At 46.5% G+C, this 15,766-nt stretch overlaps 1 protein-coding gene across 2 annotated transcripts in view; it reads left to right on the top strand.

The window, feature by feature from the left end:
• RB1 (RB transcriptional corepressor 1) overlaps positions 1-15,766 on the top strand; it is a 382,409-nt gene that overhangs the window by 67,843 nt on the left and 298,800 nt on the right. For both annotated transcript variants that reach the window (XM_033948118.1, XM_033948117.1), the window contains exon 9: positions 730-807. In XM_033948118.1, coding sequence (XP_033804009.1) covers positions 730-807 — 78 coding nt within the window. The remainder of the gene's footprint in view (positions 1-729; positions 808-15,766) is intronic.

The raw sequence follows: 15,766 nt of genomic DNA, 5'->3' as shown, positions 1-15,766 counted from the left end.
CCTATAAGTAGTAGTAGTAGTAGTAGTATAGTGATTTAAAAATTCAACATATTAAAAACTTGTAAAATATAGCCTTCCACTTAGACATCTCCCTCCCCTCTAATCCATCCAGAATTCGGCTGCATGACATATTATGGGAGAGCCGCTATACTCGCATTACCCCTCTCCTAAAGCCACTTCATTGGCTTCCCATCTGTTTCTGAATACAATTCAAACTCCTTTTACTGACCTACAGTGCACTCATTCAGCTGCCCCTCACTATCTCTCTTCACTTATCTCCCTTTATGATCCCCCCCATGAGCTCCGCTCAGCTGTTAAGTCCCTCCTATCTGTGCCTTCCTCTTCAGCTGCCAACTCCAGACTTGTCCCTTCTGCCTTGTTACCCTGTAAGCTTGGAGCAAGCTGCCCAAATCCCTATGGTGGGCTCCATCTCTGGCAGTGTTTAAGGCCCAGTTAAAAGCCTACCTCTTTTGAGAGTGCTTTAGACTCCTAACTCCTCTCACCTTGGGTTCTGCATCTCCAACCCTATATATCATGTCTGTCTGTCCAAGTTAGATTGTAAGCTCTTCTGAGCAGGGACTGCCTATAATGTATAGTGCTGTGTATGCCTTTCAGCGCCATATAAGTGATAAGTAGTAGTAGCAGTAGAATCCAGAAAAAAAAAATAGAAAAAGAAACAATTTAATTCTTTTGCCTGCTGAGTTCTAATACTGGGAAGTTCTCTTTCAGGTGAAAGACATATATGTCAAAAGTTTTGCCCCTTTCTTGGATTCTGTTGGTGTTTCGGCTCTAAATGGACTTCCAGAGGTAATTCTAAAATGATTTCATTAGATTGTTGAGCTGAAATATGGATATTTCCACATTCTTAAGTGAATGTTTGTACCTGTGGAACATGCCAGATTAATGTGACCAACAAGAGTCCTTTAGTTATCTACAGACCTGGTATATCATGAGCTTTTCTACCTTGTCTAGCTAATCTACCTCGGTTCCACTCTGGAGGGCCACCTTCTGTGAGTAGGAAATAGTGCTGCCCAATTCACCGATTCACTTTGGTAAATCGATTCAAATCGATTCATTTTCTTAAAAAATGGGGCTTGCTGATTCAGTGACTAACCCTCCTCCCTGCATACCTTCGTGCCTCCTAAAGCAGGAGTGGCAGCGCTCTGGCAGTGAAAAGCCTATTCTAAGCGCTGCCTCTTGCTGGCCATCTACTGCTGCTGCTCCTCCTGCTTTAGGAGGCCCAATGTCAGAGCTCACTGTGGTGGTGGTGGTGGTGGGGGTGTTGGTCAGGAAGTGCTGCATAGGGGCACCGGCACTTTTTTTGGTTTAGGAGAGGCCAAAGGGGGAGGGGTGGGGTGGGTGAAGAAGCTACAAAATAAATCTGCCAGAATGTTTGAAAAAAACACCAAATTGGGAGGAAAATCAAATTGAAAAATTGATTCAATAGATTGAATTGAAAATCTTTTCCCTGAATCGGGCAGCATTAGTAGGAAGATAATTTAGTCACTATGCTTATAGAATATTTGGCTTCTTCTGAGACTCGTAGTTAGGATGCCAAGTAATGCCAGTTTGTGATGGTGATAATATTTGGACACTTTTCCAGCAGGAGCTGGACTGAGATCAGACTTGTTTCACATAGACCACCTTTTAAATCCTGACTGACCTGAACCTGAAAGGCTCCAGAGAGCATAAGTCATCTTACCTTGTATGTTATTAGAGCTTTGGGAGTGGTGTCAAAACTCTCTGGAATAGCTATAACCTTGTGCTCAGTCCATGAACTATAGTAAGGTAGAGGCCATCTACCCATGCTTTAGGCTGGGAAAAAAAAAAGAAAACAACCTTGGCCCAGAAAGTCCAAATATCATAAGACAACATGCACATGTTGGAGAAAGTCTGCAGTAGTTCCAGAATCCCTTACTCTGTCAGCTCTTTTGCATGAGAGGACCCTATAGTATATTTTCAGGACAGTTTGAGTAGTATATGAGGTGGTGCTGAAAAGTTCTCGGACCAACCAAGAAGAGAATGACATGGATATGGTTCAATCAGTGACCTGAAACAATGTCAAAATAGAGTTTTGTTTCTGCAAATTAGCACTTAAAATAAGATAACACTGTTTTCAGCTACAATGGCAAAATAACACTTAGAATTTAGGAATTTGGTTGGGCTGCAAACTTTTCAGCACCCTTTCATAGTATATATTCCCTTCTTTGGGTGATCCCAAAGAAATAAATGCCAAATAATGGTTGGTGAGCTATGTACCTGAGTGGTGGGAGGAGTGGTGTCGGCGGGGACGGACCACTGTTCTTCCTGGATGCTGACTGTGACATCTAGCTCTGCACGCTGACCCGTTGGCCTGTCCTGGAGCCGGAGGATTGGGTGCTAAAGTTGGCTGGACCTGATGTCGGATAATGGTGCATCAGATGTCTGCAAGGCTGTGGAGGGAGAGCCCGCAAATGTTGTGGGCTGCTCTCTTGTGGTTTGTGGATCAGCTGTGACCTGCCTCCTCCCTGCAATTGTTAGCCCTCTTCTATGGTGAGGATCCAGAGATCATCTTCGGCCAACTATCATCGAGGGTTCATCTCGGTCATTGTATCCTGCTGTTGCCTTACACTGATTTGAGCCCAATTGGACTTCTATTCCACTTCAGCTTAATTTTCTCATTTATTTTGCTTTTCTTTCCATTACATTTTCTTCTTATTTTAGTGAGTTTTATATTGCTTTCTGCATTCTATTATATGTATATAGTTCCTATCATTCACATTCAGGCTTTCTAGCATAGATTATGATCTTGTCCGGGACAGATAGGGAATATCTATATGTCTTAATACTAAATTTTGGTTTATTTATCTTTAATGCCAACATTTTCCTTGATGAATCTCTGTTCCTGGAAACTTTGTGTATGTATCCTTGTAACTTGTTCTGGGCTCCTGGGAGGATGGGCTATAAAAATGAATGAATAAATAAATAAATTTTAAAGGGCAATTCTTAAACAAGGTTCTCTAGGATGTGCATCCCTTTGCATATATAAATGCACAGCAGTACACATGGAAGCACGATTCTTTGAAAGGCATATTGTGCAAATGCAAGGGGGTTATACATGTAGGTCGAGCATGGGTGAGATTTGGGTGTGCCTTTGGTATAAGTTGTGTGCCTTTGCTGCATTTAGGTGCACCAACTTTACATCAGATCAGTAGCTGGTTTAACTGCATGCACCTAAATTTAAGGTGTGCTAATGCCAGGTTATGGTGGAACTTTGAGCACCCGGATTCAGTTAAAGAATATGTTCTCACCATGTGACATCAGCACAACTAAAGGGAGGCACCCATTTATAGAATTGTCCCTTTTACAGTTCACTTTCCTAAAATAAAATATATATTTCTATATAATGGTGACAGTCTAAATATGAGGTTTGTAAGGTACATAGATACATCAATACAAAGCTACAAGGTATAGCACAAGCTCTGAGTGGTTCATATTCTCAGTAGGGCACAAGGGAGACTATAGGATACCGAGGATAGGGACAGATGTAGGAATGATCCATATTGGTAGATCAGAGCTTTAAGAAGATTCATGGAGTTACATTTTGAATTGTGTATACAATACAATACAATTTTTATTTGCGTATCCTGAAATGAGGTGTACAAGTGAACAGAGGAAAGACCTAGAGGCTGAGTTGCAGGGGATGACCAAAGGGGATTTAATGGTGAGATTATGTTGTAGAAAAAAAGAGGGCTAAGCATAGTTTATCCCAGGACAAGCAGGCAGGTATTCTCACTAGTGGGTGATGTCATCCGACAGAGCCCCGACACGGACATCTTGAAAGCATGTCTTGCTTGAAGAAACTTAGAAGTTTCGAGATGCCCGCACCGCGCATGCGCCAGTGCCTTCCCGCCCGATGTACCGGGCGTGTCTCCTCAGTTCTTTTCTTTCCGCGGAGCTGAGAAGTTTGTCTTCATTCTGCGCTGACTGAATTTCAGTTTTTTTGCCTTCTTAACCCGCGTTTGTATTTCTTTCTTTGACTTTATTTCTATTTTACTTTATTTAAAAAAAACAAAAAACTTAAAATTATTTCTTCCGGCGGTTCGGCCGGGCCGGCCTCGTGACTGCGGCCTAGCGCCTTCGACCTTGCAGCGTCGATTTTCCGGCCTATGTCCCGACCAATCACCGGTTTTAAAAAGTGCAGCAAGTACCAGCGTGCGATTTCGCTGACGGACCCACACCGACGCTGCCTTCAGTGTTTGGGTCCGGAACACGTTCCGAAATCGTGCCGGCCTTGTTCCACGCTCACTGCGCGCTCGTTTAAGTGGCGCTGCTTGCTCTGGGAGTCGATGTTCAAGATGGAGACTGCCAAGGACATCTCTGCTGCTGCGGCTGTTGAGGTTTCACCGATCCATTCGAAACCCACATCTGCGACTCCTGCATCGAGCATCGTGAAGCCCACATCGTTTGCTCCGGCTTCAGCTTCGAGTTCAGCATCGGCGCCTGCCTCCGTCTCCTCGGTTCAGGTGCCGCCTTCCACTGTCCCTCCCGTGGTCATCAAAGTGCCTAAAGCTAGCAAGCAGAAGCACGTGGCCACGAAGGAACGCGAAGACCGTGCAGGAGGACCCCCTTTCGGTGCGGATCCCTCCATATCGGCTTCGCTTCGGTCCCTGCTAGAAGCTCAGTTTGTCGAGCTTATGCGCACTATGGGACCCCGGCTTATCGCCAACATTCAAGGTGAGATTCCGACCCCGGTTTCGGAGGGCGGTCCGCCCCCTCCCCCTCCTCCTCGTCGTTCGATCTCTCTGCTCGACGAGGGGGATCGGCGGAGGGCGGCGGAATCCTCCAGGAGGGCTTCCCTTCCGGAGATGCCACCTTTGGAGCCCATCACACCCCCACGACAACAGGGTGCTAGGGCGGCTCCTGATAATCGTAGTCCTGGGCATACGGCATCGCAGGAGGAGTTCTTCCGCACTCCATACCAGACATGGGTGGCGCTGCGTGAATCCGCATCTCTGCCACCTCTGCGATCCACTGCATCGAGCCCTATCCATTCCTTTGAGGCTTCGAAGGATCAATCGATGCATAGAAGATCTCGTTCTCCGTCCCGTCACCGGGAGGGGCATCGATCTCGGCACTCTTCTAGGCACTCCTCACGTCATTCGGAGGTGTCTCCGCAGAAGAAGATCCAGCGTTTGGGGTACTCCTCGTCGGATGTGTCCCAGCCGGAGGGGCCAGAGTATGAGGAACCATCTACCTCCTATTCTCCATGCCGATCTCAGCTCTCCCTGGACCCGGAGGCTTCCACGTCTTCTAGTCCGTCCCGTCGGCCGGCCTTGGCAGACCAGCTGTCTTTCTCATCCTTTCTCAGACAGATGGCGGATGACTTGGATGTGACTTTAGACACTGGGTCCAAATATTCTAAAGAGTATTTGGACACCATGCATTTACCTCACCCTCCGGCGGAGACACTTCGGCTTCCTCTGCACAAGCTGCTGGACCAGACTTTCATGCGCTGTTTTGAGACACCGTATTCCTTGCCTGCAGTTCCCAGTAAACTGGATGCTCGATACCGCATCGTTCACCACAAGGGGTTTGAGGGAGCTCAACTTTCTCATCAGTCCCTTCTGGTCGAGTCTTCTCTCAAGCGTTCTCATCCCTCCCAAGTCTATGCTTCCGTGCCTCCGGGCAGGGAGGGGAGAACGATGGACAAGTTTGGTAGACGTATCTATCAAAACTCGATGATGGCGACTCGAGTGCTCAATTACAATTTTTTCTTCTCTTCATATTTGGATTTCTTCTTGCCGGTGCTCCGCAAGTTCATCCCTTTCATCGATGCTCGGGCTCGTTTCCAGTTTGAAGAGGTGGTGGCGACCCTGTCCCAGTTGCGGCTGCAGCTGATGCAATCCTCTTACGATGCCTTCGAGCTCTCGGCACGTGCTGCGGCATGTTCGGTCGCCATGCGTCGCCTGGCATGGCTTCGCACCATCGATATGGATCCGAACCTCCAAGACAGACTTGCAAATGTTCCTTGTGCAGGAGCGGATCTATTTGATGAGTCTATAGAAACTGTTACTAAAAAGCTGTCGGACCATGAAAAGTCTTTTCAGTCTATTCTGCGTCCTAAACCGAAGCCTCAGCAGTCTCGTCCCTCTAGACCGCCTCAAATTTACCAGCGGCGTTATCAACCGAGGCAGACTCCTCCTGCGAGACAGCCTGCGAAGAGACAGCCTCCGCAGAAGACTCAGCAGAAGCCTCAGATGTCGGCTGCACCCAAGGCTACTCAGCCTTTTTGACTCTCTTCCAGGGAGCATAACCAACGTTCTGTCTTCCCCTGTTTTTCCCATAGGGGGTCATCTCCATCATTTTTGTCATCGATGGGAGTCAATCACCACGGACCTTTGGGTCCTTACCATCGTAAGAGAGGGATACTCTCTTCATTTCCAGCGGGTCCCCCCGGACCACCCTCCAAGAGAGTATCCTTCCAACTTAACGCAGACCGCTCTTCTTCTCCAGGAGGCTCAGGCTTTGCTTCGGCTTCGGGCCGTCGAGCCGGTCCCGTTAGATCAGCAAAACCAAGGGTTTTACTCCCGGTATTTCCTGGTTCCGAAGAAGACGGGCGATCTGCGGCCCATTTTGGACCTTCGAGTCCTCAACAAGTTTTTGGTCAGGGAGCGGTTCCGTATGCTGACCCTTGCCTCTCTCTATCCCCTCCTCGAGCAGAACGATTGGTTATGCTCTCTGGACCTCAAGGAGGCCTACACTCACATCCCGATTCATCCGGCCTCCCGCAAGTTCCTCAGATTTCGGGTGGGACATCTACATCTGCAGTATCGAGTGCTTCCATTTGGCCTTTCCTCTTCGCCCAGAGTCTTCACGAAGTGTCTGGTGGTGGTGGCCGCTGCACTCCGGAACATGGGTCTCCAGGTGTTTCCATACCTCGACGACTGGCTCATCAAGGCCCCGTCGGCCCCAGAGGTCATTTCGGCGACCTTGACTACGATTTGTTTTCTGCAGCACTTGGGCTTCGAGATCAACTTTCCCAAGTCACATCTTCAGCCCACCCAGACTCTCCCCTTCATCGGGGCGGTCCTGGATACCATCCAACTTCGAGCGTTCCTTCCTCCTCAGCGCATGGATGCTCTTCTTCTACTCTGCCAGTCGGTGTCTTCTCGCCCGTCCATCTCAGCGAGACACATGATGGTCCTCTTGGGTCACATGGAATCCACAGTTCATGTGACGCCTTTTGCCAGACTACATCTCAGAATTCCTCAATGGACCTTGGCATCTCAGTGGACTCAGGTGTCCGACCCATTGTCCCGTCACATTGTGGTCACTCCTGCTCTACGGCAGTCTCTTCTCTGGTGGATGACCTCTTCGAATCTATCCAGAGGTTTGCTGTTTCACTCTCCTCCCCACCAGAAAGTTCTCACGACCGATTCATCGAACTATGCATGGGGAGCTCATCTGGATGGTCTTCGCCCTCAGGGGTTCTGGACCAGTGCGGAACGACTCCATCAAATCAATCTTCTGGAGCTCAGAGCCATCTTCAATGCTCTTCAGGCTTTTCAACATCTGCTTCACGACATGGTGATCCTCATTCGCACCGACAATCAGGTCGCCATGTATTATGTAAACAAGCAAGGGGGCACGGGCTCGGCCTCCCTCTGCCAGGAAGCTCTTCGAGTCTGGGATTGGGCGGTCCGCCACAACACCTTCCTCAGGGCTGTCTACATTCAGGGGAAGGACAATGTCTTGGCAGACAAATTGAGTCGTCTTCTCCAACCTCACGAATGGACGCTCAATTCCAAACCCCTTCATCAGATATTTGCACAGTGGGGGACGCCTCAGATAGACCTCTTTGCAGCCCCCCACAACTTCAAGCTGCCTCAGTTTTGCTCCAGGATCTACACTCCTCTCCGCCTCGAGGCGGACGCTTTTCTGCTGGGTTGGGGAATCGCTTCCTATATGCGTTTCCTCCTTTTCCTCTCATTCAGAAGACTCTGGTCAAGTTGAGATCAGACCATGCCACCATGATTCTAATTGCTCCTCGGTGGCCCAGACAACCTTGGTTCTCCCTTCTACTTCAACTCAGCAGCAGGGAGCCCATACTTCTTCCAGTGTTTCCTTCACTACTCACTCAACATCAAGGTTCACTACTTCATCCCAATCTGCAGTCCCTCCACCTGACAGCTTGGTTCCTTTCAACATAACTCCTCACCAGTTTTCTCAAGCAGTGAGGGAGGTCTTGGAGGCTTCCAGGAAGCCTGCTACTCGACAATGCTACTCCCAAAAATGGACTAGATTCTCCTCCTGGTGTATTTCCAATGCCACGGAACCTCAGCGAGCTTCCCTTTCTTCGGTATTGGACTACCTTCTACACCTATCTCAGTCTGGTCTCAAGTCTACCTCCATACGAGTCCACCTTAGTGCTATTGCGGCTTTCCATCAGCCTCTACAGGGGAAACCTTTGTCTGCTCATCCTGTGGTTTCCAGATTTATGAAAGGTCTTTTTCATGTCAACCCTCCTATCAAACCTCCTCCTGTGGTTTGGGATCTCAATGTTGTCCTGTCTCATCTCATGAAGCCTCCGTTTGAACCTCTCAACAAGGCTCCACTTAAGTATCTCACCTGGAAGGTGGTTTTTCTGGTGGCCCTCACGTCTGGTCGCCGGGTCAGTGAGCTTCAGGCCCTAGTGGCGGATCCACCGTTCACTGTATTCCATCATGACAAGGTGGTTCTTCGTACTCATCCGAAATTCCTGCCTAAAGTGGTCTCTGAATTTCACATCAACCAATCCATCGTGCTTCCAGTGTTCTTTCCAAAGCCTCATTCTCATCCTGGGGAAGCTGCTTTGCACACTCTGGACTGTAAACGTGCTTTAGCTTTCTACTTGGATCGCACAAAGCCTCACAGAACTGCTCCTCAACTTTTCGTCTCCTTTGATCCAAACAAGTTGGGACGACCTGTATCGAAGCGCACCATCTCTAACTGGATGGCGGCTTGTATCTCTTCCTGCTATGCCCAGGCTGGATTATCCCTTCCCGGTAAGGTCACAGCCCATAAGGTCAGAGCAATGGCAGCCTCTGTAGCCTTCCTCAGATCGACACCGATTGAGGAGATTTGTAAGGCTGCCACTTGGTCCTCGGTTCATACATTCACCTCTCATTATTGTCTGGACACTTTTTCCAGACGGGATGGACAGTTTGGCCAAACAGTGTTACAAAATTTATTCTCTTGAAATTGCCAACTCTCCCACCATCCCATTGGGGTTAGCTTGGAGGTCACCCACTAGTGAGAATACCTGCCTGCTTGTCCTGGGATAAAGCAATGTTACTTACCGTAACAGTTGTTATCCAGGGACAGCAGGCAGCTATTCTCACGTCCCACCCACCTCCCCTGGGTTGGCTTCTCAGGCTAGCTACCTGAACTGAGGAGACACGCCCGGTACATCGGGCGGGAAGGCACTGGCGCATGCGCGGTGCGGGCATCTCGAAACTTCTAAGTTTCTTCAAGCAAGACATGCTTTCAAGATGTCCGTGTCGGGGCTCTGTCGGATGACATCACCCACTAGTGAGAATAGCTGCCTGCTGTCCCTGGATAACAACTGTTACGGTAAGTAACATTGCTGTATTGATATTAGAGGAACTGAGTCATGAAGAGGGCTGAAATGTAGAGATGGACAAAGAAATGCAAAAAGATCTGTATAATTATTGCTGATCTACTTTTATGGGCTTCCTTTCTGCATACTGTTTTCTGACAGGAAAATCACAGGTAAGAGAATAAGTTGATATCCCTGCTTGTCTAACACCTACGAGCATCTTGTGAGCAAGTGATTCTCGAACAGAGCAGATTTTCATTCAAAGACCATTTAGTCTACCTGTTTTCAAGTAGGGTTATTTGAGAATTTATTAGCTGCCTGTTGCCGCTTCATGGTTGTAACAGCAGATAAACTGAATTGGTCCATCCCATCTGCCCAGTTGAGATAGTTCTACTTTGAACCTATGAAAATATAAATTCCCCAAAATTCCTAAGTGCAGCATGTTACTAGCTTCTTTGCATTACTCCCCTTTCTACTGCCATGTCTACTGTCTAGAACCATTTAAAAGTTCTGGCCTTATCTACCTCTATTAGTAGAGTATTTCAGGTTTTATCTTCTTGGCAGGGACCAGAAGGAGCTGTTGGGAGCTGGAGCAAAGCTAGGCCTGAGGAACCACTGTCATTGTGATAGACCCAGACCTATGGAGAGCCACTGTCATTTTTGTGTTCCAGGAGATGGGGGCAAAAAAATAAAACCAGCAAGAAATGGAAAATAAACCCAAATGTTAGACCAACCTAAAAAAAAAAAATCTAAAATGGCTTAAGTTAGGAAGGCAATAAATACATTTTAAAAAAACAATTGGAAAAGTAATAAAATGTTATGGAAAAACACTTATTTTCCTTTTATTTATTTATTTAAAAATTTATATACCGCATACAACTATGCGATTTCCATATCACATACATAAAATCTTGTTTCCCTGTGATTACCACATATAACATAGTGTGGCCGGGCCCGTCCCCGAGTAGGTGGGAAATTCCGGCCCGGACCACAAGTAATAATTTTAGTACGCCTTTTATATGGTGGTGAAAGGAAGACCCGGATACCGGATTCCTTGAAAAACAATACCAGGTTTATTAGTGTCCCAAAGTACAGAGAAAAGAAAACAGAAGCAAAAAGAAAACATTCACCTTGATTGGTTAAAGTCCTTTGGGTGCATCCTGCACACTATTACATTACAGTCCAGGTGAGTCTCAGGTATTTTACTGAGGAGCTGGATTGCCCCTCCTTATCAAAAGGAAAAATACTAGAACATCAAAATATTATCTCAGTTCAATGCCTTCCTTGGCTCGTATCCCCACTGGGATTTATTGATCTCTCTGGACCTTAACACCTTCTGGCTTTTATAGCTGAGCCCGGCTTGTGTCAAGCCTTTTCCCCTCTCAGCTCTCTTTATCTTCTTGACACGTTTTTATCACCTAATTAGCTTTGCTAGCAATGCTCTGGCTTCCGTGTGAAACAAAGAAACACTGGGAGAACGTTCTTCAGGAGATTAGCTGAGGACTTTCACATACTGTATTCCCCCAGGTCCATGTCCTCTTCGCTTATAGTATCACTCAGGACACTGCACATTTCCCATTCACCCTCATGGGAACTCTGGCTTAACGTTTCCTCATTTCTCCCAGGCTGTGCTTCCCATCCCCCTCTCTGCAAGTCTGCCAAAATACCTGCAGCCTTTCCCTGGGGATAATTTTCCAGCCCTTCTCTCTGGGGTTTAAGCTGCCAGTCACTGTACCTCCCAGGTGCTGTACCACCTCTCCTTAGCTGTTGGCTTCCTGCCATACGCTCATGCTGGGATTTAGGCACCCTCTGTGACCTGGAAACTCCTTGAGTGATTTGGCTTCTCTCATCAGAGACAGCTGTGTCCTCCACTGCTTGCTCTCTCCTTCTCCCCCTGTCTGCAAACTTACTTTGCCTATAAGGCAAACTCCCGGGTCTGACTCCACCCCTCTCTAAATTGGTCTCAGGTTTCTCCCTGACCTCTGGAAAGGAGTGATAGGGGCAATTAGTGGTTTTCAGAGCCTTCCCTAATTGGCTCTTCAGCTGTGCTGGGACCTGCCTTGGCTTTCATTCTTTTGGCTGAGCCAGCTGTCCTGGCTCCATGCCGGGTTTTACAGAGCCCTGTGCTGCATTCTGGGGAGTTTTAGCAGTAGTTTTCACTGTGATAGGAGCTTCCCTGTCACAATAGACATGTTTAAAAAAACATCATTAATTGTCCCTGTTATAAACAGGGATAGAACACAAATTCAATCAATTCAGAAATACAATCAAGCTTTAAATCACACATTGCTGACAAAAGAGTTCTAAAAGACAATTATCAATTGAAATATACCTTAGCATAAGAAGGCATTGGCAAATAATTGAGTTTTCAGCATTTTCTTAAAATTCATCCTCCCCACACAAAACTGCAGATTACCAGGCAAGGCATTCCATAGTTCTATACCTGCCACAGATATCATTGATGCTCCGTAGTTTATATTCTACCCACCGGAGTGCCCACTCCCCCTCTCGGCCCCCTACATTGGGAGCAGGAGGTACTGAAAACACCTCCTGCTCCTCCACGATGACACTGGCCTTAGGTTCCACCCCGGTGCATCATGTGATGCACAGGAGGGGCCTAAGGCCCTGATTGACTCAGATGCCTCAGGCCCCTCCTGTGGGCAGGGCCTGAGGCTTCTGAACCCATCAGGGACTTCCTTAGGAGGGGCGGAATCGCGGCAGAGGGATGACAGTTCCGGAGGCCTATGGGCAACCTGCAAGGATCGCTAAAGTACCTGTGATCCTTTCTGCAGACTGCTCTCTGCTTCAATCAGGTAAATGGAGCTGCGGGAGGCCAGAGGGGAACAGACAGGCCTTCTGTGGGGGGGGGGGACAGCAGGCCTTCAGGGGGGTGCAGGCTTTCGTGGGGGTGCAGGCCTTCGTTGGGGTGCAGGCCTTCAAGGGGGGAACAGACCTTCAGGGGGAGATAGACCTTCAGGGGGGAGGTACAGTTCTTTAGGGGGTACAGACCTTCAGGGGTGGGGTGCAGGCGTTCAGGGGTGGGGTGCAGGCCTTCAGGGAGGGTGCAGGCCTTCAGGGGTACATCTTCGGGGGGGGAGATTCAGTTCTTTGGGGGGGACAGGCGTTTAGGGATGGGGTGTAGGCCTTCAGGGAGGGTGCAGGCCTTTAGGGGGGACAGGCCTTCAGAGGTGGAGTGCCCTTCAGGGGGGACAGACCTTCAGGAGAGGTGGCCCTGTTGTAGAAGTACACGGAGGGAGGGAGGGAGGGAAGAGGGGGATTCAAAGAGACGTGCATATGCTGGACTTTGGGGGGGGGAGAAATAATGGGTCTAAAAACAGAGGAGTGGGAGAGAGATGGTGGCTGATGGGATTTAGGGAGGGAAGGAACAGAAAGGGAGAGAAGGGATGGTGTGGAGGGGGGCATAGAGATACTGGAGAAGGAACTGAAAGGGAGAGATGGCGGACCCTGGGGTGGTGGGGAAGGAGGGAGAGGTGCTGGATGAAAGGGTAGCTGAGAAAAGGTGGATCTGTGGATGGAGATGAAAAAAAAGGAAAGATGCCAGACCTCCAGGGTAGGGAAACAGAAGGGGAGGACAGAAATAGAAGATTGATGGTTAGCACAGAGAAAGAAGAAAAGAAGGAGACCCTGGCAAGCAAGTTATCAGAAGACAACCAGAGCCTGGTACCCACAAGATTTGAATACTGACCAGACAACAAAAGGTAGAAAAAATAATTTTATTTTCTGTTTTGTGATTACAATATGTCAGATTTGAAAAGAGCTTTTGTTAGACCGCAAACGTGAGCTAGGATTTAACAGAGAGAGGAAAAGTCTTTTTTGTTTATTTATTTTGTTTACACCACTGCACCAGTGTGGTTAGGAGAAGGCAAAGAGGGTGAAGAGGCTATAAAATAAACCCACCAGGATGTTTTATAAAAACACCCAATTGGGCAGGAAAATCGAATTGAAAAATCGAATCGAAATTTTTTTCCTGTATCGTGCAGCACTACTGATTACTATTCAGTGTATTGTAAAAACCACTTTGGGTGAATCTCTTCATTAAAAAAAGGTGGTTAATCTAAATATAAGCAACGGGAGATGATGTAGATCTAATTAACTCAAAACAAAAAAATGAAAAACTATTCTTCAATTAGGTAATCTTCACTTTCTTACAAAATCATTATAACCATCTCAGTCCTCAAATAGGACATTATACCAGTATTATTACTTTCAAATTATATATGTGTGAAAAGCTCAGACCCAACAACCAAACTTAAGTGAATGAACATGGAGCAGATTGTTAATGAGGCCATCACAGCTGTTCACCATATCATTCCACCGCAAACAGATTTAAATCTTAAATGTTGTTACAACCTTCTGTACTTATCTTTATGCGGTGGAGGTGCTGGGATCCGTCCCACAACCGCTCCGGTCTTGAAACAATGTGATAATAATGCTAATGCTGTCTCATACTTCCTTCGACCCCCCAACTCAAGTTTCACGAATTGGAGCTTCTTCAGGAGGGGACACCAGTTGCGGGGCTCCCACCCGAATTAACCGACAGCTAAATTTTTCTTTGTGTCATCAAAAAAGATAACTCCAAAACCAATAATTAAGATCAAATCAGTATCATTTCCAATAAGCCATACAATTAAAATCTTGGGAGTGATTTTTGATCAGTGTTTGACTAAGAAAAATCAGATAGATGCTGTGGTCCAGAAGAGTTGTTATACTCTATGGAAACTCTGCACCATTAGAGCTTATTTTGATGCTACTGCCTTTACACTCTTAATTCAGACGCTATTACCGAGTATTCTGGACTATTGCAATATTGTATATCTGACAAGTACAAATAAAAATTTGGCTAGGTTGACCTTGGTTCAATAAACAGCAGTAAGAATGATTTATGGACTGAGGAAGTATGATCATGTAACTCCTTACTACTGTGAGTTGCACTGGCTCCCAGTGGAGGCCAAGGTGATTTTTAAGTTGGGATGTTTATATTATAAAGTCGCCTTTGGTGTTGCCCCTCTCTATCTTGTTGATAGATTTGTTATTATGAGTCATGGGAACAGTAGAAAATCTCATACCCTATTTATATTCCCTTCTGTTAAGGGCTATAAAAGTAAGAAACATTATGGGCATTGTCTTTCCTATCAAGCAGCTCAATTCGACAAAGAATTTCGCCAATTATTGACCAGATCAACATCCTATAAACATTATAGAAAACTGTTCTTTTTTCAAAATTTTTGGCTAGCTAATTCTTTATATATTATATTATCTCTGTATTTACTCATAGCGTAATCTTTTGTAAACCGTATTGAACTAAGGGTTATGCGGTATAGAAATCCGTTATTATGTTATGTTATGTTGTTGGGTCTGAGCTTTTCATACATATATAATTTGAAAGTAATAATAGTGGTATAATGTCCTATTTGGGGATTGAGATGGTGATAATGATTTTGTAGATATGATTAAACGAAGAACTTGGTTATACCTTGTCAATGCGTTTTGTATTCCCACATCCCAGAGTGAAAATAGCTCTTGTAGTAGATTTTTTTTATGTTTAAATATATTTATTAAAGTTTTTCAATAAAGTGCCAGAAAAACAAACAGAAAATGCAAACAGTGTTCTCACGTATGTGCACAAAACAATCCCCACCCAACCTCAACCCCCTGCCCCCTATCTCCCCCAAGTCCCATATAGAGATGATGGTCCAAGAGCATACAAAGTAACATGTGATCAAGATCACAAATTCAGTAATCTACTGCGAGCATGAGGAGTAAGATCCATCCAGAAACGCTCCCAAGTCTGACAAAAACGACAGCCAGGTCCCATTTCAAGGTCACCAATTTGTCTCTGTTCTAAGGAGGCGTGCACTATCATCAGTGATCTCCATTGACTGTAAGAGAGCGGGTCCCTGGACAACCAGTTTGTCAAGATGTCTTTCTTGCCCAGGAGCAGTACCCGTGTCACAAAAGCTGTCATACCTTTTGGCTTCAGTGATGCAATATTATAGTATCCAAAAAGCGCTCTTGGAACAGGAGTCTACCGCTGGCCTCATATTGACTTAGGCAACGCCAAACTGTAAAATACGGGGACAGGTCCAAAGCATATGTCCCAAGGAGGCGTGAGCCTGAGTACATTTTGGACAGTTATGAACCGGGGTAATACCCATCCACTCGCTT

This window comes from Geotrypetes seraphini, chromosome 6 (assembly GCF_902459505.1).
Source record: "Geotrypetes seraphini chromosome 6, aGeoSer1.1, whole genome shotgun sequence".
Taxonomy (NCBI): Eukaryota; Metazoa; Chordata; class Amphibia; order Gymnophiona; family Dermophiidae; genus Geotrypetes; species Geotrypetes seraphini.
Note: the sequence above shows the minus strand (reverse complement) of the source record. Positions and strands in the feature narration are given on the sequence as shown.